This window comes from Drosophila nasuta, chromosome 3 (genome assembly GCF_023558535.2).
Source record: "Drosophila nasuta strain 15112-1781.00 chromosome 3, ASM2355853v1, whole genome shotgun sequence".
In the NCBI taxonomy this organism is placed as follows: Eukaryota; Metazoa; Arthropoda; class Insecta; order Diptera; family Drosophilidae; genus Drosophila; species Drosophila nasuta.
This window is the reverse complement of record NC_083457.1, coordinates 48830543-48857575: the sequence shown is the minus strand read 5'-3', so window position 1 is coordinate 48857575 and position 27033 is coordinate 48830543. Positions and strand designations below refer to the sequence as shown.

The 27033-nt window shown below is 39.9% G+C and overlaps 3 protein-coding genes across 8 annotated transcripts in view; 2 read left to right on the top strand and 1 right to left on the bottom strand.

Annotated features, from left to right (window-relative positions):
- LOC132788284 (uncharacterized) overlaps positions 1–20135 on the top strand; it is a 129054-nt gene extending 108919 nt beyond the window's left edge. The window contains 8 exon segments of the mRNA XM_060795617.1: positions 2205–2460; positions 2579–2728; positions 16020–16158; positions 16575–17082; positions 17144–17301; positions 17365–19389; positions 19445–19692; positions 19753–20135. Coding sequence (XP_060651600.1) covers positions 2205–2460; positions 2579–2728; positions 16020–16158; positions 16575–17082; positions 17144–17301; positions 17365–19389; positions 19445–19692; positions 19753–19992 — 3724 coding nt within the window. The 3' untranslated portion in view covers positions 19993–20135.
- LOC132790996 (uncharacterized) lies at positions 7133–10643 on the top strand. Of its 3 annotated transcripts, none has more exons than XM_060799769.1 (2): positions 7133–7294; positions 8727–10643. In XM_060799769.1, the coding sequence occupies exon 2, from the start codon at positions 8905–8907 to the stop codon at positions 9916–9918; it is 1014 nt and encodes a 337-aa protein (XP_060655752.1). In that variant the 5' UTR covers positions 7133–7294; positions 8727–8904; the 3' UTR covers positions 9919–10643. The 3 variants fall into 3 exon arrangements, with proteins under 3 accessions (XP_060655752.1, XP_060655753.1, XP_060655751.1); XM_060799770.1 differs by lacking the exon at positions 7133–7294 and adding an exon at positions 7804–8449; XM_060799768.1 differs by lacking the exon at positions 7133–7294 and adding an exon at positions 7804–8551.
- Positions 20136–21959: 1824 nt separating the features above from the next.
- Positions 21960–26284, bottom strand: LOC132792908 (purine nucleoside phosphorylase). Of its 4 annotated transcripts, XM_060802446.1 has the most exons (4): positions 25827–26284; positions 25198–25356; positions 23416–23490; positions 21960–22995 (listed from the first exon to the last, which is right to left on the bottom strand). In XM_060802446.1, the coding sequence occupies exons 1-4, from the start codon at positions 25955–25957 to the stop codon at positions 22140–22142; spliced, it is 1221 nt and encodes a 406-aa protein (XP_060658429.1). In that variant the 5' UTR covers positions 25958–26284; the 3' UTR covers positions 21960–22139. The 4 variants fall into 4 exon arrangements, with proteins under 4 accessions (XP_060658429.1, XP_060658427.1, XP_060658426.1 ...); XM_060802444.1 differs by lacking the exon at positions 25198–25356 and having other exon boundaries at positions 25827–26283; XM_060802443.1 differs by lacking the exon at positions 23416–23490 and having other exon boundaries at positions 25827–26282.
- Positions 26285–27033: the final 749 nt, after the last annotated feature.

Genomic DNA, 27033 nt, shown 5'->3' with positions numbered 1-27033 from the left:
AAAAGTGAACACAAATCTCTTTTGGAATACTTCTCGCTGGGTGACTAATGTCTCAGATACATTCTCGCATAACGGTGTTGTTTACAGACAAAAGACGATCAAGTCGAGTGCTGTTTTCCGCTTTAATAACACTATCAATATTATGATTATGTTGCTGTCTCTGTGTAGTTTGTGCCACGCTTGATGACCCACAATTTATCAATGGCCAAACTGTGATTATGTGTGCACACACAATGAGATAAATGAAGATTTATTTGGCGCAGTTGATAATGCCAAAAGGCAGCAGCAGTAGCTAAAATACCTGAGGAAATGATGATGACAGATAACAGATTAGTTTGGTGGCCACATGAGTTAGAGTTTTTTGTTTATGCTGATCATCTAACTTTGCTTCATAGATAATTAACTATGGCAAACATTTTACTTGTTTTTGGCTAGTCTTAAGTTATGCCAACAAAAAACTTGACAAAGTTGTAAGCAGAGTGTTTCAACTCTTGACACAGCTTTGTCAATAAAAGTGTCAATAGTTTTTATTGATCATTATTTGAAAGAAAAGAAATACCTGTTTTGAGATTTCTTTGATAGTAGATCTTTTGTGATTTACTCAATGAGCTGTTCTTTTCGTAGTAGAGTGTGTAAAGATTTTTGATAATGAAATATGCTAATGCTTTGCTTGGCTTATGCAACAAACTTTTATTTATGCCAGATTTAAAGTTTGCTAGAACTGATATAGAATATGAATAAATATGAAATCATGGGTGTTTTTTTTTCTGTGCTGCTTATTACAATCTTGAACTTGCAGAAAAAGATTGTTGTGAAGTTTCCATATTTTCTGTAATAGTTTAGATTTTTGTTAAATATTTATTATAAATATATCTTAAAAAGTTTAAAATTTGTTTTGCAAATATTTCTAGGCAATTTTTATACCCGCTACTATGGAGAAGAACTGTATTATAAGTTTGTGCCGGTAGAAACTGTATAAAACAGGCAGAAGGAAGCATTTCCGACCATCTATAAAGTATTTTCTTGATCAGCATTAACAGCCGAGACGACATTTCCGTCTGTCTGTCTGTCTGTCCGTATTAAACACTAGATCTCACAGACTATAAGAGATAAACTTATCATTCTTCTTCGACAGCATTTGTTATGTTCCAATTCCTGAATTTTGTTGGGATCAGATTCATATTTTAGAAATTATTCATGAAATACATTTGTATGGCAAAAAACTACAACTAACTTCGGGTCTTAGATATTATGTTTGACAATATAGAATATTTAGTACTCTATGGTAAATTTTGTATACCAAATAAAGCCTTCGGTATATTTTCGTATTTTTCTTACTTATTTGTACTAGTATTAGATATGCTTTTCAATACGTTCTTAAAAACTTCAATTATTGTGTAATTACTCATTATATCTCAAACGGTTTAAATGTTTTGGTTTTTATCACTTTTTAAACCATTTAGTATATTCCCTTTTCGATCATTTAATATCCATCAATACTACACCATCGTTCACTTTTACAAATCTCAACTCCCTCGCAAACCATTGATTATGGCCAAAATGCAATACTCTCTGTGTGCTCATTAAACGCCTGCAGTTTTTGTTAGCTGGAAAATGTGCGCGAAAAGTCGCGGCAATCAAAAGTGGAATCTTGACCATAACAATAAGCGAATGCTCTGACTGTTTGACAGTCGGGCTGAAAATGGTTGTTGCCCAGCGTTAATAAATGGTCATGAAGCTCCTATTAAAGGAGAAAGTTGTGTGTTGGGAAATCTAGCAGCGATTGCTTCCTGCGCCTCCAACTACAACGAATGAGAGTCTTTGTATCTGACTCGGTGCTGCATAAGAATGCAAGCGGCAATTGGGAAAACCAATAAGGCAGATCGACTGCGGAATACCCCCTCTATCTCCCCTCTCTCTTAGTTTCGATCTCTGCTCATTAGTGGCACAGCAAATGCTGCGTCACGATTTGGCTATTAATGGAGAATGACTTGTGTTGCAGGAATGGTGGAGAGAAGGGGGGCAGGAAGCGGCGCAGCTCGCTCCCCATTGAGAGAAAAGACGCATGTTGTGTGTTGTGGCATGTGCAGCATGTGGCATGTGGCAGGTTGCATGTGTGTAACAATAGTTGGATACGCGCTTTAATTGCCACACTTTATGCACACTTTTAACGGCTTTTATCTATTCGAACTTGTCTTTTGCAGCAATCTCATTGCGAAAAGCAAAAGTCACTCGGGCATAGCTGGCGTTGGAGTTGGAGTCTTACCCATTGGCATTGGCCCCCAGGTGTTGCCTCCACTTGGCATCGGCGGGTTTGTCAAGTTGCGTCATGTAGCTGACGATAAGCCGAGCACATCAACAACTAAGGAACCGCATCAAACTGAAGACGCCGATAAGCAACAGCAGCAACAAGAGCAAGAGGAAACAACACTCGATACAACAGCAGACACAACAACAGAGGTGAGTACTTGACCTCAATCTACATTCGCTGTGCTGACTCATTTGGCATTTATCCCCCCCCCTCCCCAACCACACTCGACTCACTTCCATTTCCTCTTCCACTTCCATTGGAACACAGAACATGGGACCCGATCAACGCACAATTGCCAAGACCGGCTCCATTGCGGAGCGTTTGGCGGCGCTGCAGAAGAGCGGCGAGGATGATTGGAAGAAACGCATCTCAAAGCGCGACGAAGTTGACGACATCAAACGCGAAAACTTTGTGAATGTAAGTGAAAATACTACTATTATACTATATACCATATTCTATACTATATATTATATATATACCATATAGTATAATATACCATTTACAATATACTAAATTATACACTACATAATTTTCTACTATATTATATGATATTTAATACTATATACCATATAGTGAACATAGTATATAGAATATACCATATTGTAAGATCACCTCCCGCACTTAGTTTAGTCAGTGGATTAATTCGTCCCTAAATATATACTTTACTATGAACTATATATACTTTACAATATACTATATATAAAAAATAGCATATACTACACTTTAGATTAGCTCCAGTTCATTCATAGAGTTAATTCGCTCTAAAATACTATAATTTCTATATACTATATACTTTATTATATACCATATATAATGTATCGCATATACTACACTTCAGATCACCTCCCACTCTTAGGCTAGTCACTAGGTTAAATTCGCCCCCAAACACACTCACATGCCCAGCAACCGCAACGCCAAGTTGTTGCTGATAAATGGCAATTGGCAAACGGTTCCATGCTGCGTTTCAATCCGATTTCGATTCCGATTACATTTTTGGCCCCCTCGCCATCCCCTTTGCAATTGCGTGAAAATTGTTTCCTTATTGTCGGTTGGGGTATCATTTCTGTTTTTTTTTTTGCTGTGATTACTCGTAACGAACGCTGCCAGCTTTTCTTTCAATTCGCTTCGCTTTTGCTTTCTGCAGTCATGTCAGTCGAGCGTCAAATCTCTTGGCTAAATGACATAAGCAGCAAAAGTGTTGCAAAAATTGAAAACGCTGCAAGTGTTAAAGAAAAAACTTGCCAGCAAAATAAAATCATTCAACACGCTTTATGCTGGGCTTAGCTAAAACATATTTGAATTTAGTGTGTATAACAATTTACACAAAAATTGCCGCATAATTAAATGTAAACAGTTCTTTGAAATGTCAAAAATGTGGGTTAAATTCAAAATGCCACTGCAAATGCTTTGAAATGCCATTTGGTTGATGGTAGTTGCGCTAGCGAACGCTAGATGGCGCTAGCTAACACATGCCTAAAAGTATGCAACATTTTTTTTCTTTCGCTCACAATTGTTTTTTTTGAAGTGAGAAGCGACTTCAATGCTTGTAGTTGTTGAGCGTTTGTTGCACTATTTGTTTTATTAATTGAATTTACTAAAACAAACAATTTATTAATAGTTTGTACAAAGTAATAGTTACTTTGCCCTTATTTAACAACTTGATTTTATGTATAATGCCAACTTATTTTGCACCATCAACTTGACCAAGTTAACATTGCGTTGACATTTTACTTTCGTTTTGCGGCCGCATGATCATGTTCAAAATATCAATTAACTTGCCTCGCTTTTATGGTCAGGTGACATTTTTTCCCGAAAAAAAAACACTTGCAAAAAAATCCAATCGAAGGCACAACAACAACAACAACGATCGCAATGACAACAACAAAAACAACGGCGACAATCAACGAAGTTTAGTGAACTTTTCTCTCTCTTCTAGCTTTGCCGCCTTCATTGCTGTCTCTTTCAGCTGCTGCCTCCTTTCTCTGTTTGCCTTATTAAGAGCCCATAATTATGCGGGCTTGCTGGGTTATTCATAATATATGGACATATTGCTTCCCCCCTCACTTCTCCCGCTATGCCTCGCCATTTCTTAATGTACAAGTAATCACATTTAATTACAATAGACACGCCCACTTTCGGGGCATCATCAACAGCAGCAGCAGCAGCAGCAGCAACAACAGCGACAACAACTGTTGCTGCTGCTGCTGTTTGACTCTTTTTGCGGTGGCGGCCTTTTGGGTGAAATTTTTGAGGAAATCATGTCAAACAGATCTAACGATCTGAAACGAGAGAGATTGAGTGTGGGGATGGTAAGGGGGAGGAGGGGAGGGATGCCCACACAAAATGCTCACGAGGCAAATGAGTTTTGAATTGTTGTTGTCGTTCAGCGAATTACACGCTATTTGAAGTTGTTTTTGCTGTTGTTGCCTACGTTTTTGGGGCTGTCTCAAGATGCAGATACAGATACAAAGATACTCAGCACTTGACGCCTGCGTTGTGAGTGCGCGTTGCACACAGTGGAGCAAGGTCAATAGAAAGGTGAAGAAATTGTAATTGTTGGCAGCGTGTCAAATGACTCAGCTGAGGCTAAAAATGCGTCACACTGTGCGCTTCTAAATATCTATTTAATAGTTTTCTCTAGTTTTGATATTCTTTGGCATTGTACCCGTTGCTTATATCGGAGAAGGGTATTATAAGTCTGTGTGTTCAGGAAATGTAGGAGGCATCTCTGACCCTATAAAGAACATATACTTAATGGTTAACAATGTGGTATACTTTACACTCTATAATATATTTCAAATTCAGTACTATATATCAATATACCAAATATAGTATTTGGCATGTTTTTAGTATATTTCAGTATATTCATTTAGTGTATTTTAAGAATAATACAACATACTCATATGGTAGAATGATATAACGTTATGCTTTCAGCAAATGTAACCGAATATTTTTAGTATATTTGTTTTGCGGGTATTTCAAAGTCGAGCATACTCGTCTGTTTCTTTCTTACTTGTTGTAAAATTAAAATGATTCTAATTATACTTAACAGTGAAAAATGAATTCATGCGCTGTTTGGCAGCATTGCCAAAAAATTAGAAATTGAGTGGCCCAAGTGCAATTATTTGGGGCAGCTGTTGTTGCAAGTGGCAAGTGGGGCGAGGAAGGACGCACAAAAGGGAAGTCCGGCAAATCGACGCAAGAAGATCGACCAGATGTAGTTATATATAGACAGGCTCTGACTGCACAGCCGCCTGCCAGCTTGCATTTAGCCATAATTTTCTTTCTTTTTTTTTTTTTTTTTTTTTCTAAACTTGCCTTGTGGGCAGCAGCAGCAGCAGCAGCAGCAGCAACAGAGGCAGCAGCAACAATTACCAAATGAAAAAGTGGGAAACTGAAGGCTGCCTTTGCCTTTGCCTATGCTTTGGGTTGCATTTTGGGTTGGGCTCAAGTCGAGTTGCCAGTTGCGAGTTGGAGTCGAGTCGACTCGAGTCGAGTCTATTATAAAGTTTGTAGTCGCGTCCAGTTCAGAGCTGCATTTGATCTCTTGGCTTGATCTTGAACGTGCTCATCTGCCAGCCAGCCCCTCTCCCCTCCCTTCTTTCAATAGCAAAAAGAGACCCAACTTGGTTTTCGTCTCGCCTTTTGCCTTGTGCTCGTGCTCTTCTTGTTGTTGTTGCTGTTGTTTGGGCTGCGGCTGCTGTTGTAAATTGTTTTGTGAATTTGATATACTTGCAGGCTGTCCCTGCCCCTGTCCCCCTCACTCCCTTCCCTCTTCCCTTTTCTTGCTCTGTCTCTTCTGTGTGTACTTCATTATGGTTCGCGTATTGTTCGTTTACTGCCAGCGATTATGTTGTTGTTGTTGCTGCTCTGCTGTACTTGTTCATTAGTCCATGCCACAGCAACAGCAGCATCGCAATGACAGTAGCCAGCTCCTATTATTGTTGTTCATAAAAAAAGAGCAGAGTTCTAACTGCCGCCTTGGCAAAACTGTAATGCTGCCCCTTACCCCTCCCCTTCCACTACGTTTCTTTGCGATTGTCGCGTGTATCTTCTGTCTGTGAATCTGGCCGCTTGTATCTGTATCTTTACAAGCTGCAAATATGCCAGCGGCTGCTGCTGCTGTGACTTCGGCTGTGGCTGCTTATTGCTGATTATTTTTATTGCCTCTATGTGATTCATTATTTTCTTTTGCACACATTTCTTGGCTCTGTCAGTTGTGGAACATTGCGATAAGATGGCTATTTAATTTTCTTGTTGTTGTTGCTCTTGTTGGGTTTACTTTTAGTTTTTCTTGTCTCTTCATCAACTAAACTTATTGAATTTTTAGACTATTGCATCATCGACAGCATTGCCTTTTGTTTATTTGCAGTCACTGTGCAAGTGAATCACGTTCATCATCATCATGATCTGTTTTTGTTTTGTGGTCTTCATCACATTCATCATTTACCCAAATTTCGACGCATTCTGCCAGCCCCTTTTGCGCTCTCTTTCGCACTCACTCTGTCTGTCTGGCTGGCTGTCTGCTCTCTCCATGACGTTGTCGTTTATTACGTTCGCTTCACATTTAAAATGCGCCTCCTTTCGGCAAACAAAAACAAGACAACACACTTGACTGTCATCGTCATCGTCTTTACCGCTCTCTCACTTACTCTCTCTCGTTGGGCGCTCTCTCTGCAAAGCCGTCGTTTGGTTTGGGGATCTGCGCGTCGGCTCAGTGCAATTCGCGACTCCACAACGAGCAGTTTGATTTTCGCTACGGTTTTTTGCATTGTTAGAGAGTACACCGTTTGACGCTATAATTTTATTTTTATTGTTGTTTGTTATTGTTATGCAGTATTTACTGCTGCCGGTATTCATTGACATTCAAATTGATAACCCGCAAATCAAAACGCGCGTGTCAAACGCGCTCTCTCGCTTTCGTTCGTTCGCTCTCTTTTGCAGTTTCGTTGACACGCTCAATTCGCTCCGATTGCATAAAAAGTAATGTGAAGTTGTTTCCTGAGTCGGGCAAAATAAGTTGCATAAACTGTCAAATGCGGTGCAACAGGAAGTGCACATAAAAAAATAACTAAAACTGTAACGACTATAATTCAAATCGAATAACATTTGCGCAACTGTGAAAAGTGCAATTAAAATCATCACAAATTATGGCATATTGCATTAGCAAAATGTGTTTCAAGGCTGGCTATTCCACTCACGTTCACACACACACAACTACACGATATAAATATCAAAAGAACTTTCCCATGTGGCGAATTCACGTCTGACCGCAATCTGCGGCCATTACAAATATCGTCACCCCACGTTGAAAGTGTTAAAAATAAATCTAAAATTCACTCGGCGACAAATGCTCACAGCATAAGCAGTATAAACATGTCGAACATGGAAAGATGTCATTAAAAGTGTCATGGGAAAAGTCCACAATTATTAAGAAATTGGTGTAAATCACACGAGCGCACACATTTGTTTTTATTGTGCGTGCTCTACATTCTAAAGATATTCTATTTATACTTTTATTGGCACTAAGCGCTAAGTGAGAGAAAGAAAGCCTGCATTCCAATGGAAATTGCTCGACGCATACTTGCATCTCTCTGTGCATCCCTTTCGCACACCCGCGCAGCGGCTTATCAAAGTGCCAATAAGGGAAACATGCCCAGTTGACCTAAGGCTGCGACTACTTGCACAAAAGCCAACAGAATATTCTGCGCAAGTGTAGCTGATGCTGCTGCGACGCCGATGCCGACAACAACGAAAACTGAACGAACGTGCTCATCATAAAGCACCAGATTACACAAAAAGCAGCAGAGAGAGTGCGCACACACGAGAGAGCAGTCGGTTAATGGGCAGAGAGATACAGAGAGCAGCAAGTTCAAAAGAGAGCACGCCATCGTAGGCTGTGACTAAAGCTGCGCGCGTCGTCGGTTAGTTAAGTTTAAGACGAGCAACTGAAGAGAACGACCGCTGGGTGCGTCGGAATGTAAAACGCGCCTCAAAACAGCAAAAATAAACTAGAAGCAGCAAAAGCACAAATCAAAACAAAAACAAACGATTAAAGAATAAATGTAAAATAAATAAATAAAACGACGGTCGGCACACCATATCAGATGTCAGTCGAGAGATAAAAATAAGCAAACGGTTGGAATATGTGTTTCGTTGTATATGCATAAAAAAAATATTAAAACAAGCTGTGCGAATGCGATTCGATTGCAAAACCAAACTGACAGCACTTAACGAAAGGTGTGTGTTGTATGCGTGTGTGTGTGTGTGAGCCAGAGTGAGAAAGGACATGCAGAAAATTAATGCAAAAATAGAAAATCATATTTACGATTTTTGCAATAATTTTCTGTTGCGCAAATGTTAGCGAAAATCAAAATTACTTATCGAATATTCTTTCACAATCCTTTTTGCACAGTGTGTCGTGATGTCATGGTAATTGTATCGCTTATCAAAGACTGAAAAGAACGATAACAAAACGCAAAAACAAAAAGGAAATACAAAGCCAGCGGAAAAAGTCAATAAATACTTGCGAAATCGAAAGTCAATTGTAAATATACTGTGTGATAACAAGAAGAAGAAGAGGAAGATAAATCATGTTGTCCGAGGAGTATCAAGTGTATCTGGAGACAGCCTTGCAATGGATGAGCTATGTTCCTTATTTAGTAGTCACCTATGTGCTGCTTACGCTGCTGCCCAAGTCCCTGCTGCGCATGAAACGCTTTGCAGATGCGGATTACGAGGCGAATCGCAATAAATATCATCGCTGCTATGGCCCCGAATTGTGTTGCCATGTGCAAGGACTCGCCCAGGAGGCGACACCTGTCAAGCAGAAGCAACGCAAACCCGTGACGCGTGTGTATCCCAAGCGACAGCAGCCCAAGGAGGTGAAGGAGGAGGTGCCACAAGTGGTGGCGCCACCCGTGAAGCGCAGCAATGTCACCAAGATTGCGCGCATGTTCGAGTCGGGCACAGCGAAGCGACAGGTGAGCCGTGTGCTGCCCAGCACGCTGCCCGAGATACGCATGTTCGGTGCCAGCGAGGAGTCCAACGAGTCGACGCCGTGTGCCTCACGCAAGGGCAGCATTGCCACACAGCTGACGGCGCAGCTGCAACACATCGAACACGCCATGCAGCTGTGGCAGGAACTGGAGGAAGAGCAGCATCAACAGCAGCAGCAAAAGTCGAGCAGCAAGCTAAGCGATTGGGAACCAATTTCCGTACCTGTTGCTGTTCCTGTTCCCGCTTTGAGACGCACGCGCGGCACCTCGGCCACGCCCTCGACCGCCTCGCCGCTGTCCAGCTCACCGGAGCCCGCCTCCCCGGTGCTGTTGCGTCAGCCGCCAGCGTTGTGCTTGAAGTCCAGCATGGAGGACATCTTTCAGGCCATCGCACGCAGCGCAGAAGAACCGCTTGAGCTTGTGGAGCAGACGGAGGACAGCGACAGCTTAGCGCCAGTTACCTGCATCGATGACATACTCTCGGAGCGTCGCTTCTCGCGTCCTCTTTCAGCTTACTCCATCACGGATCTGCTCAACGAGGAGCAGGAACAGTCGATCTATGTAAACGAGACGACGCTGCAACCTCCTGCAACGCTGGCAACCAGTTGAGACCTTGCAACGTGTTGCACAGTCAGTCGGTCAATCAGTCGGAGTCGGAGTCGAGTCGAGTTGAGTTGAGTTAGTCGTGCCATCGAAAAAGACTTCCTGCCTCGCCACGCCCGCTTTCCCGCTTGTCTCTCTATCTCCATCTCTATCACCATCTTCCCTCTCTTTCTTTCGTCGTCATTCGCCTTTGTTTTGGAATGACTCAGAGAGTCAATAAAATGCACTCGCTTAGCGAATGAATGAGTGCAGTTAATGCATTCGCATTCACTTGTTATGAACATGTTGGCCACGCCCCCTTCCACCCGCCCCTCGACAACTTGTTGTTTTCTTCCCCATTTGCATTTGCAATTTGTTTGTTTAATTGATGAAAACTTAAACAAATGGAAATCGCATCGACAATAAAATAAAAATGGAATTTCTCTAAATTTATTCTATTTGATTTTCGTTGTACTTATGCTTAATTAATAACTTTTAAATATTAAATGTATTTAATGCAATGCCAAACAATCTACAAGAAAAATCTCAAGTGATGTCACGAGAATTGTAAATATGCTAGAAATGAAACTGATAACTAAATAAATATTAAGTATACGACAAGCACACACACACTATATAAGAAGATTTCACTATGAATTTCTAGTATTATTTAGTTAAACTGTATGCCACAATAAATATACATATATATGCAATACAAAACTATTAAACATTATTATATAAAATATACTCTATACGTTTTAACAAATGACTTTTGCGAATTTCTTCTTCACTGCAACAGAAATTATAAACAATTTTGATTGTGGTTTAATTATAGCAACACGTTTCGCAGCTGTGCTAGCAATTTGTTTCAACAATTTATGAATGCAATCTTTGCAGCGGGGTATTATGCGATTAATGAACAAACTCTTAACTGTCTGAGTTGTGACTCTTTGTGAAGTTATCTTAAGGAAACTCTTGCGTACAGTTGCTCCACTTCTTTTGAGTTATCTTTGAATTGAGACAGATTGGAGTTGGGTTGATGAATTACTTTACAGACATGAGTGTAAGATATTACAATACCTATTTTATTGAAAGGAAATATGTCTATATTACACTAATCTCAACTCTTCTCATAAGTCTTTAAACTATTCTATTCTTTATTAAAAATAAATTTTACCTGATAACTTTTCTTATAACTTTTAAGCTATTCCGATCGTATTGTATTAAAAATAAATTAGTGTATTATGCCAATCTGAACTCTTCTCACAATTCATTAACAATTTCAATCTGATTTTATTTACTTAAAATAAATATACCTAATATACCAATCTTAACTCGCGTTATAATTCAATAAAAACTTTTGATCCTTTTTTATTGATTAAAATTAAATTTTACATATAATACCAATGTGAACTCTTCTTACAATTCATTAACAATTTCAATCCGATTTAATTTACTTAAAATAAATATACCTAATATACCAATCTTAACTCTTGTCATAATTCTTTTTTATTGATTAAATACAAATTTTACAATCAATCTGAACTCTTTTTCTAATTTTATAAGTATTTCAATATCATTTCTTATATTAAAATGAAATATACATATTATGGCAATCTTAACTCCTTTGATCTCATTTCATATATTCAAATTAAATATGCATATTATTTCATCTGAACTCTTTTTATAGTTCCTTAAAGTGTTTCCATTTTATTTAGTAAGCTTCTATATTATAATTTGTATAAAATACCATATTTATAGTAGCAATCTCTATTTGCATAAAATACCATAAATACCACATTTATACTATAGTAAAAATCTCTTCACATTCTATCCAAAATACCATATTTATACTATAGTAATAATTTCTTAGCAACTTCTTTACCATTATTACATTTTAGTTTCTTGAGCTGCCTTAATCTTTTTTCATATTCTTCTATAAGTACCAAAATACCATATTTTTACTATAATAAGAATCTTTTGCTTTTCTCTTTGCCTCTTGCACAATTTACAGGGTATTTTTCAGCATCTTATACCTCTTTCAAGTAAGCTCAATGTGTAGCCAAAGCGTGTCTGCAAAACAAATTGACGCAAATCAAAGTTTTGCTTTTATTTTGTTGCGCTGTTTATTCATTAATTATAAACTGACGCTCAGCTGTAAGAGGAACAAAAAAAAAAAATACTGAGTATACAAGAGATTATTGTTATAAATCTTGCAAGTTATTAAATTGATTTGCTGTTAATACTTTGACTGATGAGTTAGCCGAAGAGAAAGGGATTAAAATATATAGTTTTTACATCAGTTCTTTATAAACAACAGAGAGAAAGAGATAGCAAGAGAGATGCTCGAGTTTCTATCTGAGTGCAAAATGCCAATGAACTTTGCCCGGTTGCAAAGTGGCAAAGTGGCTGGCAGCTTATCAATGCTGCCTCTTTTAGTTGCACAATCAACTGAATTAATTCATAACAAGTGAATACACTCAGTGACTAGATGAATGCGAATGCAAAATGGGAATGCGACTGCGATTGCGAATGAAAATGGAAACGTTTCAATTGAGTTTTGATTGTTTTCCATAATGGATAGAAATACATTTCTAGCCTACAGCACTTGAACTTGGCCCAAAACGAAGTGATTGGCAAATCAAACAACATATTTGCAGAGTTTTATTGAAATTATTTAATCGATGAAATATGCTAATTTTGGCATAAAAAAAAAGAGTTAAACAAATGTATTGTTGTTGTCAATGTTTGCAGCTGTCTCAACAACCAAATTTAACATTTTTTCGATTGTCTTCTTTCGGTGTTTATTTGGCGTTTAGAGGTAGCTTTTACCCATTCTTTTTTTTTTCTTTATTGAATGTTGTTTATCAAATTTAACGCGGATGATTCATCGACGCGTCGTTTCAGCTGCTCAATGAAGTGTGGCCACTTGATAGAGGAGAGGGGAAGTGCGGAGGTCAGTTTCATTGTGTGATGACACACACAAAAGCCGCAATCAAATTCAGGAGAATTCAGTTCTCTGTTTTGATATCGACGTGGAAGTGTTGTCAAGGTCGTGAATAATGCGAATCATTTACGAATATCCGTAAACAGTTAGATACGATTGACTTGAATTCAGTTCACTTCAGTTGACTCTCTCTCTCTCTCACTCTTTATATAATAATGTCGCATGTAATCACAAAAGCTGCGCCAATAATTGCCATTCATTCCAACTGTGTGCAACTGTGTGTGGCACAACCAAACAACAAGCGACGACAAACACGCTGATAAAAAGAAAATTCAATTAAACTATTTACTTAGTTGTTATGCAATAACAAATACGTAAGTGAAGCGGGAGAAAGAGTGAGGGGCAAAAGTACATATATCAAGAGGTAAATGCTATCAAAGATATGTATTAAGACTGTCCCTTCAAATAGATAAAGTATGAGGAAAGAGCTGACAAAGTTAAGTACGTTTTAGTCTAGTATGTAGAATAACTTCGCTAAAATGAATTCGTGTTGATAAGAATTTCAAATTTGAAATATTAACTTAACTTAAAAGAATTGCTCTAAATGAATTTTCAGAAAATTGAGAATTTTATTTGAACATTTGGCTAGTTTTATAAAATTCATTTTAAAGATTTTAGCCAATAGTTGTACGCATAGTAAAGCATAGCATATTAAACCCTTTCGCTCTGATTTTTAAATTACTTAAGAAAGCTGGCAAACTGAACTTTTCAGAAATTTATCTAGAGAAATTAGAAATTAATTTCAATATATACAATTCTGTAAAAAAGGTTAAAGCACAATTTTAAAATCATTCTAAGTAATTAATATTTTAGTAAACTTAGTAGACCCTTTGCTGAACTTCTTAGAAATTTATCTAGAGACATTGAAAATTAATTTCAAGATATAAAATTAAATAAAAAAGGTTTCTAAACTCTTAGTAAATAATTGTTTACCAAACTAAGTAGACCCTTTTTCTTTGACATTAAACGAATTTTATGAAATCAAACAAATTAAACTTTTAATTTTGATTTTAAAGTCTTATTTTTATAGAATTCTAATTTGAAAAGTCTTTAATCAAAATCAAGTCTTTAATCATAAATTGTCATATTTACATAATTCAATAAAATCATTAGACCCTTTTTACTTTGCAAAGTAAAGGGTCTCATCGAATACAAAAATTCGCAATATTTTTCAGTACTTTTATTTACGCAGTCAATTTATCATATAGTATTCGCTATTGTCTACAGCACTTCTGATTTTCTAAATATTCATCGTTTACACATTTCTATAAATAATTTGCCTGGGATGTGTTCGACGTAGCGTCTCAAGACTGTTTTGACTTTTAAGGTGTGTGTTGTTTTTATCAGCATTTTATTGACATTTTTGGAATGAGTTATGGCCCATTACCTTTTTGTTTTTATATGTGTTTGTGTTTTGTAAATGCTACCTGCTATGCAAACAGCTGATAGAACGGGTCGCTTCTAATTTATTTCCCTCTCAGTTGAGTCTCTCCTCGATCATCTTTGAACCGATGAAGTTATCGCTTTTCTATGATCTGCTAATATTTGCACTTAATTTGCGGCTTTAACTTCAAAACAAAAATGTAGGTAAACAAATGGATTCGCTCTCGCTGTAAAACTTATTTTGTTATCTCTCTCGAGTTGTGGGTTGAGGTTGCTCTCTGGCTCTCTCTCCTAATCTATCTCGCTCTCTAGTCTCCTGAGTACCTATTAATCAGTGCTTGATAGTAGCTTATCTTATCAGCTCTCCCTACTTCTCTCTCTCTCTCTCTCTCTATCATTGTCGTAGGTGTTTCCCCCTCTCAGAGTCTCTCTGATTTGTAGGTGACAGCAACGCACTCGATTGTCGCAGCTCAGTTTATGAATCCGCGGCGCGTCGTTAACAACTTCCGAGATACAATTGCGCATCAATTTGCGCTGACTTCAATTAGCCAAGTTTGCTTTTTGGCTTAAAGGTGTGCCGCGAATACAGTTAGCACACACAACATGCAAAAAGTGAAACTGGTAAAGAGGCTTTTTAAAACGTGTAACTAACTCAATTCTCAATTCCAAGTGTTTACAAAACTCTCATTTGACTAAACGAACTTTGCTAATTCAAGTGACTAAAAGGGGTCGTCGTTGTGTCTGAGTCATCTTATTGGAACAACAACTGGGTATAACCCGACTTTATGGACTGCTCTATGGCCATAAACAAAAACATTAGCAACTGCGACAACAACAACAACAACGTTTGGGCTATGCCCAATTATGGCTTGATTGATGGCCATTTTTGTAATCATTTTGTGCGCTTTTATTTTCTTATTAATTTGAGAGATATTTTTCGATTTGTTGTTTTTTTCCTGATTTGAAATTTCTTTATTTGCATTTCGCTTTTTGGCGCCGATATTCGAGTGGGTGTTACGCCCCCTCCCATTAAGCGGATAGTTATGGCAACCCCCTCAAGGTCTTCCACTGCTTAAAGTGTGCAATATTGCTAAGCTAACTGGGCTTGAATTGGCAAATATGATATGACTTTTGGAATGTAGCTGAGTAAAGGCTTAATAAGTAAAAGTCATTCAAACAATTGCTTGAGGTAGTTTACTATGATATATAACATATGCATATGTGGGTGACTAGCTTATCTCTGATGGATGTTTATCTACAACTGTCACTTGTGGCTTTCCATTCCCATTTCCTTTTGTCATTAAAAGATGTTATGCACTTAGGAGTAGATTTTTGATAGACATAATTTCTTTATTTAAATGAAGAATAGGAGCAACAACAATTTGGTTAGGTCAATTGAAACCTTTTTGGGATTAACATTAGCCTTATAGCACTTACATTTATTTAATAAGAAGAATATATAATATTTTATTTTATTTATTCTTTATTATAAGAAGAATATATAAAAAGTTCTGTAAAACTAATCGTAATACCAAAAAGATTTTTTTACAATAATATCAAATTAATTGCTAAAGGCGAACTTGTTTTATATTTCAAACAAATAGTATAGACTTGTTTGGACTACATAAATATATTAACTTAAGGCTTAACAATATACAGGACAAAACTTACTTTATTCTAAGTGTTATAAATATGTATTTGAATTCATTTTAATTCTTTCTCTTTTTCATTTTTACAGGAATCACTTTCTTTGGCGCATTCGCTCTCCGACAAACCTTTGCCACCATCACCACTAATCGCAAGCTTAGAGGGCGGCAAAGTATCTGATCGATTGGGTAAACTCCGGTTCAACTCGGAGAACTGGAAGCAGCGCGTAGGTAAGACAAACAACTTGTAAAACAGATAGAAAACTAGCTTTGTATTCCTCCTTCTTTATATCCCTTTCATACTGAAATCTTCTAAAGGAATAAAATAACTGAAATACAAGTAAGGAAGGGCAATATTCTGTTATTAGAATATTCCCAAAACCAGGAATTAAAGTCAAAATGAAGAAGGATATTCTGCCATTAGAATATTCACCAACCGAACTGAATTAAAAAGAAAGAGGAATATTCTACTTGTATTCCTTACTAACTCTTCCCTTGAAGTAAAAAGGAAGAGGCATATTCAATTTGTATTTCTTGTGAAGTCTCATCAATTCACCTTCTTTCTTTCCTTCAATTACCTTCAATTCCTTGGTGCAACTCTCTTCTTCCCTTCTCAACTAATCCTACTTTCGCTCCCCCTTCCTCAGAACCAACTGATGCCAAGAAGTACACAGTCGCCGGACGACTGCAGAAGAAGTCGCAATCGCCCGTTGAGCTGCAGTTTGAGCGTGCTCCCAACGATGCCGCCAAGAAGTGTCCCATGCTGGAGGTGCGCAGTGCCAATCAGCCGCAACTCGGCCTCGCCAAGAGTCCCTCGATGATGGTCGGCAGCACAAACACGAAGATCGCAGCACAGCGTAGCTTGAGCGTGGTCAATGCACAGGATGAGGAACCTGCGCTAAGTCGCAGCAACAGCAGCAGCTCCGATTCGGATGCCGAACGGAGTTCGCCACGCAATGCGAAGCTGGACAAGGAGTTGGCCAACAATAAGAGTGCGGCAGCTGCCACAAATATTGGGGCACGCATACAAGTGCCGCGTCTGGACGATGAGGAGACCTTCGAAAACTTCTTTGCCTCGCAGTCCAAGAAGCCGGAGAACAGCGAGGAAACGCAGCTGGAGATTAGCGCCTTCGATGAAATTAAACCCACAGAGCGGTAGGTTAAAGAACATCTTTAAAGTGTAACTAAATTGATATCACTTATTTCTCTCTCACAGTCTGGTCAGCAAGCGCAATATACAAGGCCCCAAGGGACGTCGTGCCGCACGCAATCCACTCAAGAGTTTGGCCCAACGCAGCGACATTAGCTCCGAATACACAGAGATCAAAACTGGCATCGCCGAGCGCGAATTGCGTCGCCAAAAGCTCGAGTCATGTGAGTCTGAAATCTCTTTTTCTACTTCATTCAACTAATCCTTTTTTTCCTTCCTCTTTGCAGATGGACAACGCGGCAATCTGGCAGCTGAGGCCATTGCAGGACTCGCCTCCATTGAGGACTTTAAGGCGGTGGCATTGAAATCTTCTTCACTGCCACTGCAGCAAATGTGGCTGCCCCACAAGTCGCTGATGCTGTTGCATGTCAAGGGACGCACTCACGTCCAAACACGTCTCGTGGCTCCCAATCAACTTTCGCTGAATCGTGGCGATTGCTTCATTCTTGTAGCGGGTGCACAACTTTTCCGCTACGTCGGTTCGTTTGCTAATGTCATAGAGATCTCGCGTAGCAAGAAGATTTGCGCTGCCATCGTGGAGAACAAGGATCTAGGCTGCACAGCTGCCCAAGAAGTTATACTAACCGATGGCAAGTATGTGAACGAGCGACAGTGGCGTCAATTCTGGACGCTGCTTGGACAGCCGGATGAACAGCAACTGCAGCAACCGGAGATTGCGGATTGCGGCCATGCGGATGAGGACGATGTATTCGAAAGCAGTTTGATCGAAACAAACAAGATCTACGAGTATCAGGATGAGACGCTGGTGCCTCTGGATAAATATTGGGGCTGCATTCCTAAGGTGGAGATGCTCGATACACGCAAAGTGCTCGTCTTTGACTTTGGCAGCGAACTCTATGTGTGGAATGGCAAGAATGCGCCTTCGGATGCCAAGCGCGCTGCCATGCGTTTGGCACAGGAACATTTCGGAGCCACCGATGCTGCTGACTATGCCCAATGCTATTTGAATCCTCTCAACTATGCGGCGATCGTCGGCAGACGCGATTCTACGAAGTATGCTAAGCGCACAGCAGAGCGTCCTGATTGGTGTGTGCTCGGCAAGATTACACAGAACATGGAGACGGTGCTGTTCAAGGAGAAGTTCAGCGATTGGCCCGAGTTGGAGCGTGAGGATCTCGAGAAGGATTATCTGGCGAATGGAGTGCATGTAGTGCGTGCTCTCAATGGCGTCGCTTTGCACAAGGGCGAAGCGTATCAGGAACCGAATTTGGTGCTCGAACAATCGAATCTGGGACGTGGCAACTTCTACTATGACAACGACACGATGCGGCACTTTGATGTGATCACCAAGTCCACGGACAAATGGCAGATACACGAGTTCAACTTTGATTCAGCCGAAGCACGCGAGGATTACGCACATTTCTATTCCGCTGAGAGCTACATTGTGCGCTGGGTCTATCAGATCTCGGTGACAGTGCGAGAATTGAGTGGAAAGGTCTCGAATCGCAGCACTGTGGGACGCGATCGTTGCGTCTACTTCACCTGGCAGGGTCAGGACTCGAGTGCCAACGAGAAAGGCGCCGCTGCGCTGCTCACCGTCGAGCTGGACAAGGAGAAGGGCGCTCAGATGCGTGTGGCCCAGGGTGATGAGTGCACCGCCTTTGTGCGTCTCTTCAAGCAGCTGTGGCAGCATCAGGGACGCAAGGAGCAGTGCCTGGCTCGGCGTGCCAGCTGGCGTTTGTATCAGCTGCAAGGCAACGTGACCGAGGAGTCGCTGCTCAAAGAAGTCGCCTGCGAATCGCGTCAGTTGCGCTCACGCAGCTCGATGCTGCTGTTGCATGGTGCCGAGGGGCAAGTGTTGCTCTGGCATGGTTGCAAGAGTGCAGCACACACACGCGCTGTGGCTTTGGCTGCAGCTGAAGCGCTCATCGAGCAGCTGCCAACGGATCTGTTTAGCTGCGAGAGTGCCACACTGCTGCAGATCGAAGAAGGCGAAGAGAACGCTGTGTGCAAGCAGGCCTTGGGTCTGGAGGAGCAGCGCAACTATGGCAGCTTGTTGGGCAACAGCAAGATCTACGATTATACGCTGCGACTGTTTAACTTTTCGAGCACACAGGGCATCTTCAAGGCGGTGGAGCTAATGGATCCTCTGCGCTGTCAGGATCGCCACAGTCCGTATCCGTTTGCACAGGCGCAGCTGTACAACGCACGACAGCCGACCATCTTCCTGCTCGACGATGGCGACGAGCTGTGGTTGTGGATGGGCTGGTGGCCACTCGAGGATGTTAAGAGTAAGTTGTTGAAGTTATGCAGTTTAGAGTGTGTCATTTATTGTGTTCTTTGCAGTCAACTCGGAGGAGCGCAGCAGTCCCACCAACGACAATCGTGCGGGTGTCAACCGCTTGATCTCAGAGCGACGCGCTGCCCTCGAGACGGCCGTCGACTATTGGCGTGCCAAGCACGGCGACAACGAGGCCGCCGCCTTCCACGGCATCAAAGGACACGTTGTCTGGGCTGGACTCGAGCCGCTCGCTTTCCGCGCACTCTTCCCCGACTGGACTGAGCGCGAGGATGTGCGTGAAATCAATCTAGAGGTGAATCTGATTATTCTTCCTTATTGTAACAACGGTTAAATCTTTAATTGTTCTTTGCAGGACGGGCGCAGCGATGTGGCCACGCCCATTAGCGAAATGCTCGCACAAATGACCCAAACCGAGTATCCACTGGAGGTGCTAAAGGCGCGTCCGCTGCCCGAGGGCGTGGAGCCCACACGACTGGAGCTCTATTTAAGCAGCGATGATTTTCAGCTGGCGCTTGGCATGAGCCGCGAGGAGTTCGAACAGCTGCCGGTGTGGAAGCAGACCAAGCTGAAGAAGGAGCGCGGACTCTTCTAGAAGAAGAGAGATCGGATCTACTAAGAAATGCAACCATATAGACTTGAACACAATCACAAACAAAATAACTTTTGTATGCACATTTACAATCTCGAAAGAGAACTTAATGTATTTCGATTAGAACTATTTACAAACACACACACTCACGACCACAAGACGTGCGCATATCCTTATATACTCTCTATTCTCTCTATTTAACTATTATACACAAACTCATCCTTTATATATACACACATATATATATATCCTTTTACACATATACGCATATGTATACATATTTATACTGCGACTGCACTGAGCTATGCAATAAACGCAAATTCAATTCGCTTCATTCGAAAATGCCCTTTTATCGCGAGAGTTGATCAATTTTTACCTGTATATAATGATAAGCTACATATATATATATTCTATATGTATTCATTTCAAAAACGACTTTAACAAAATTCGCATTTGTTTAATAACTGCAAAGCACCAAAAGAAAAGTAACCCAAGAAACAAAAACCATCGAGCTCTCGTTAATTTTATATTGTTTTCGTTTATTCGAAATTCGATTTTAATCTAGTTTTATTTTTTGCCTATTTTAGTATTTGTGTTTTATTATGTTACAACCTTATTTCGTACTATATATTATAGTTTTTATTAAATAAACATTTATGCAAAAATGTTCAAAAATTACCTTTTACTTTGTTTATTGTTTACAAGTATTGAATTAATACTGTCAAAATTATGAAATACGCAACAAATAGCTTTTAATTAAATATATGTAAGGACGATTTGAACATCCTTTGATGGTCCTTACCAAGAGCTTTCGTTTAACACCATTTTTGTTGCAATCCTCCTCAATATAGAGGAATCACGAAAAAAGTCCTATTGCATGCAGGACTATTAAGGATCATTGGATGCCAATCCACAGTCCTGCTTCCCACGAGTTCAAAAAGGTAAGTCACTTATACATACAAAAGATTTCAAGGCCTTTACAGCTATAAATAAAATGAAATCCTGTGAAGAAAACAGGCTCTGGTTTCGGCATATCCTTACGGATTTGCAAAATATTTGTTTTGTTAGAATCCTGAGCACGAACTCTATCGATTTGCATCAAAAAAGTATGGGGTCACCTAAGAATCCGACACTTGTAAAATTTCAGTCTGAGGATGACAAAATTTTGGTCGAAATCATAATATCCTTTGTAACTCCGAAACTGCAAGGACGATTGGGACCATTTTTGGTAGGCTGATAGGGCTACTTAAAAGCTGTAGTTTGACACCACTTTTATCCTGATCCTTCAAAGGACTCTCGAGTTAGAGCCAATTTTTTGAAATCGAAAATGTCCTTGTAACTCGGCTGTTTGAAGGACTTTCAAGGATTTTATTATCACAATCACCAACAATTGCGAATCTCTATCGATCTGCCAAAGGACATCCCGATCGTCCTTGAAATGACCGAGTTACAGTGGTTTTTCGGGTTTTTACGAAGTTTTTGCATGCCTCCCCCTTAGAAAAATTTGAAGTGCAATTTTTTATGTAAATTAGAAAATCCGTGAATGCCAATCGGTAGTTACGCTTCTAAGAAGCACAGAAAAGTGTGTCCTTTTGAAATCGAAGAAATATTCTTGGAGTTATAGCTAAAAGAAGAATGTCCTTTGCAGTATTTTAGCTCTAGTTCCGCCAAATCCTGGCAGATTTTCGCAGGATAAGTTGTAATCGACTTACAAGGACATGCGCCATCGATTGGCATTCAAGGATTATGGGATTATGAAAGGACCACATGACTTGCATTTTTGGCTTGCAATCAGCCATACACCAAAAAGTGTTGCATACTTTCAGGATGTAATTTTTACTGACAATCAGTCAGATATCGAAAAAGTATTGCATACTTCTAGGATGCAATTTTTACTTACGAGCAGCCTGATACTAAAATTTAATTGCATACTTTTAGGACGATCCTCAAATAAATCAACAACGCGAGCATTAAATTGTATTCACTAAAACATTTTGTATATTCTTAATTCTTAAAATTAAATAATGTCTATGAATTAGCTTATACTGTAAATTTGAAAAAGAATCTAATTTTTGTTCTAAAGGTAGATTTTTATATCGAACACCCGAGATAATCCGCTCCAACGCCATTCCAGAACCAGAATGGTTAATTTACGAGCCCTTTTGGATTTCACAAATGAGGCGGGAGACGAGCTCGCAACAGGCTTTCTGGCGATTCTTGGCTACAGCCATGACTTCCTCGTGGTTGGCCTCTTCGTCCTTCTTATCGCTGTATTCGATGGGGCACTTGTTGGTGATCAAACTGAAGGCAAACACTTTCATGTCGCAATGGCGGGCAGTGATGACCTCGTGCACCGTGGACATGCCCACCGCATCGACGCCCATCATGCGCAGTGCCTTAAGCTCAGCAATAGTCTCATATGTGGGACCACCCAGGCAGGAGTAGACACCGACATGGATATTCGATTCGATGCCCATAGTCTTGCCAATCTCAATAGCCTTGTTGATCAGATCCCGGTTGTACGAGTTGACCAGAGCGGGGAAACGTGGACCGAAGCGAGGATCGTTGGGACCCTGAAGCGGAGAGTTGCCAGCGAAACCGAGCATATTGACATGATCGTGCATCAGCATAATGTCTCCGACATTGAACTTGGGATTGATGCCTCCGGCAGCATTCGTGGCAAACAGATACTCCACACCGCAAAGCTTCATGACGCGCACAGGCATCGAGCACTTGGCCAGGGGATAACCTTCATAGAAATGGAAACGTCCCTGCATGGCCATCACATTGGCGCCTTCCAAGGTGCCGACGACCAGCTTGCCAGCATGACCCTCCACTGTGGAAACGGGGAAGTTGGGAATCTTCTCGTACTCAAACACCTTGGCATCCTGAATGATGTCGGCAAGCGAGCCGAGTCCTGAGCCGCAAATGATACCGATCTTGGGACGAATGCCAGCGCGCTTCACAATGAAGTCGGCAATCTCCTGAATCACCTCATAGGGATACCTGTGGAGACACAAATCAATTAGTTTACGCAGCCAAATTGTTGGAAAATAACGAAAAAAATCAATTTGAAGACAGGTACATTTTCATAAGAAAACAAAGAGTGACAAAGAGACGTCGATATGTTCGCAACAGCGAAGTATAAAACACTGGAAGATATTTTTCACATTTGATTTTTACATAAACAAAATAATGACTTTGATAAAAGAATAGGTAGATACAAATGACAATTAGTTTGATGAATCAAAACAATAGTATGAGTATAAATATAGACAGACAAAAAGTACAAGAACGTGAACGAGAACGTTTAAGATTACAAGAAGAGCCACCAGCAGAGTGGGGCTGAGAGATGTAAACTAGAATATGAGTAGACGCGCATTGGGACACACAATCACAACGATAAGGAATTGATTGGCTACAAACGTGTCTTCATTCAATACGCGAAGGGCCCGCACTTCCTCGGGCGATAGTGAGCATTGGATACGATTGTTATTGTCGCTGCAATTGTTAGAAAATTGACAAAATGTATTTCCCTTGAGGTAAACAATAAAGAAGATTCATATCTGTCATTGAGTTCTACAAACTATCAGTAATTATATCGATAAATATCAATAGTCTTGCCAATTGTGAAACTTATCTTTAAAAAACTGATCCTTTTTGTGGAGCTTATTTGAAATTCAATGAAATTCATTAAAAACCGATAGTATGTAAATATTGTTTCGATAGTATATAGATATTGAGTTCATATATCAAATATTGTATAGTTATATGAAATATATACGTTTTCTTCCTTCATTAGAATTATTTCTTTATAAATTACTTAGTTATACCATAAACTGAAACAAAAACATTAATCAACTTGTCTAAATTTATGGAATGCTGTAACTATCGATAGTTGGTATATGTAACGCTCCGCTTGGTCTAGCATTCTAGACTCAGACAATCTAGTTTATTGATGTTTTATTTGTTTTGATTGACAACCGAAGCCCGCGATCCTCTCAAAGCCCCCCAACGATCCACGTGCTGCAATCTCAATGGGCGTTTCGTCAGCATTCCTTGCGAGCTGATAATCTTTTAATCATTAATAGCCGATTGTATAATTACCTAATAGACACACAAAAATTATAATACTTAATTTGTGGCACACTATCAGACTTATTGACGCAATCACGCGAAATCTTCAAAAACCGGCTATGCAAAAGAGTAAGAATCAATTTGGGAATAAGCATCCAGAACATATTTCTTTGATGTTTGAAAATGCCAACAGATATGTTAGAAGAGAACACGCGACACAAAAAATGCGACGCAAAAAATAAAATAAAAATTTAATTTAATAGAAAATTAAATGGTTTAGAGACTTGCGAACCAGTTTCGCAAGTGAATCGACGAAATTGGCTAGAAGCAAACCAGACATGGCCAAAGTAAACACTTGAAGCTATTATCAGCAGCTAGCCGTCAAGCCAATTACCCAAGATGTATGTTGACTACGCCGACAGAGACCACATATCAAGTATACGACCAGCAAGCAAGATAAAGGCCTATGTCAAGATCGCGACACACGCCCATTTTGGGTAGCCAATCAAATGCTGACGGTGTTTACTTGGTTAACTGGGCCAAAACACGTTGCATAAGCACGCGAACAACTATCAACCATTAATCGCTGTTGCTATTGTTTGCTGTCGCATTAAGCTTAAGCTAAAGCTAAAGCTGGAGCTCTAGATCTGACCGGATCGTATCTGAGGGCATTAGCATTTGTAGGCGCGAGCGAGGCATTATCAAAAGACAAGCAGCTCTCACTCTATTGAAGATGTCGTCGCGATGTCTTTTTAATGGGACAACGTTTTCGTTTCGATTCGATTTAATGAGCCAACGAGGGCTACGCAAATTGATAAGCTGAGCTAGCGTAGCTCAGCAGCTCCCCCAGTAGCTGTTTTGAATTATAAATAAATCTAGAAAAATGAATACAAAACTGCCTTAATTTATGCTTTGGGCTTCTGCTGATACGCAGCGGCAAGATCAAGGACAGAGTTCAGAGCATTTCAATGACGACAGCCTTGCCCTTAAACTGCTGATTTTAAAATAATAATGAGAAGAACTCAATTTAAAAGTGCACAAATTGTAAGAGAGTCATGATTGAAGAACAGAAGTAGAAGAAAAAAGTAAAAAGCCAACTCCAAGACAACATCGAGAGACGCGGAGACTTACAGCAAACTCTGGGGTGTTGGGACTACGAGCTCCTCCTTGTGGCCACCGCCGCCCTTCTTGTCGAGGCAGCTGTTGCCGGCCTTGTTGTTGGCGCCTCCTTGCTTCGAGCAACAGTCGCGAGAACACATCTTAAGGTTGCCTACCTTTGGCAGTTGTTTACTAATCAATGTGAAGATCGCACGCGAAATGGACATATGATTTCGAATATTAATTTACAAATTTCGATTCAAAAAAAAAAAATGAGGAAAATATTGAAATTTTGAATTTGGTTGCCTGGATAATGCTTAGCTTACTACTAACTGGGGTGAACACTGAGTTTCAACTGTGTCAAGGCCTGTTGAGCTGCATACAAAAGTATCGATTTTCTTTTTGTAGCTGCGGTGCATTCAACTTACAACTTAATAATAGCCAAACAATTAGTTGGATATACATAGTTAGTATGTCAAGCGGGTTCCGACTTCGTCTTTAGCTAAGAAGGGCGTAAGGATAATAGCTGTAACCTTGTATTTAAAACGCACGCAACTTGCCATCAACTATCAATTATAGTTGATTGAAGTTTAACTAGTTGTTGGCGTGCCCCCTCCCGGTCGGAACCACGCCCCCTTTTTAGAATTCTTATTGAAACTTACGTGTGCAGCTCCTGTGCGGTGTATTCAACGGGTTTGCTGTGTCCATTGCTGTTGCCATTCGTGCCATTACTGTTGTTGTTGTGATTGCCATTGCTGGTGGCCACGTCACCATTGGAATTATAGCCCGTCATTATTGTTGTTGTTTTATGGTTTGATAAGCCAAGTTATATAATCAAAGATATCTTTTTTTTTTGTTGGATATCTCGCTCAAGAAAAACTTTCACAATACACGACGCTGATTGTAAATCAGTTGTTGCGTTTGTTTATCACATAAACAAATCAAATTTAATTTAAAGCACAAGTGAATTCTTCTGCTCTTTGTTATCTCGTTGCGTTCCGTTTGCTTTGAGATTCTCCTTTATTGTGATTACTCGTTCGCGTTCACACAAAATTCCTGCTGCGATCTCTCAGTTTTCTCCTCTTGACACTTGTTGTCTGCTCGAGCGCACCTTGATAATTGAGCGGCGTCGTCGCTGGCGCCTTTGCTTTTAAGCCGCAGCCCACAAGCAAGCGTCGAAGTCGACGACGACGTCGACGTTGCAGTCGCAGTTGCTGCGCAGTCAACGTCTGCGCCTCAGCTGTTGGTGTTTATTGTTCAATATTCAATTGAGGAGCTGAATGGTTCTTGCTCTCTTCTTCTCCTGATGATGCTGTGACGTTGCCACAAACCGGAATCGTTCTGCACAACTGATTCAATTGAGTGAAATTTCAACAATTTCTAAATGAAAATTACAATAAATAAATAGCAAGAAACACTATTAGTTGCAGAATTTATAAAAGAGGAAAGATAAAAACAATTCCTGAAACACTTGTTAATACTAGCAATAATAATCGCATAATAAACCCAATTATAGTCATCGCACTTATATGACTCGCGATATAGGCAATTAAAAGTCGTATTTACGATAAGATTGCAATACCTAAGGGTATTAAAGACATGACTCTTGGAGGGCTGCTAAGCATTATAACAGCTGTAGTTTGTTTTTTTACTCACTCACACATCATTTGCGCATTTTCTGGCTATTTTTAAAACAACATTATGTTTTTTTTTTTCGTTTTTTTGTAATAAGCAAAATGTATATTTTTTTCTGTGTTGTCGCTGCTTATCAGAGGGGAGCAAAGCATCAAAACAAGTCGGAAAAATTGTGTGAATATTGAAATCATGCGATTTATTTTGATAAGGTCGCAGGCTAAACAAATAAAATTT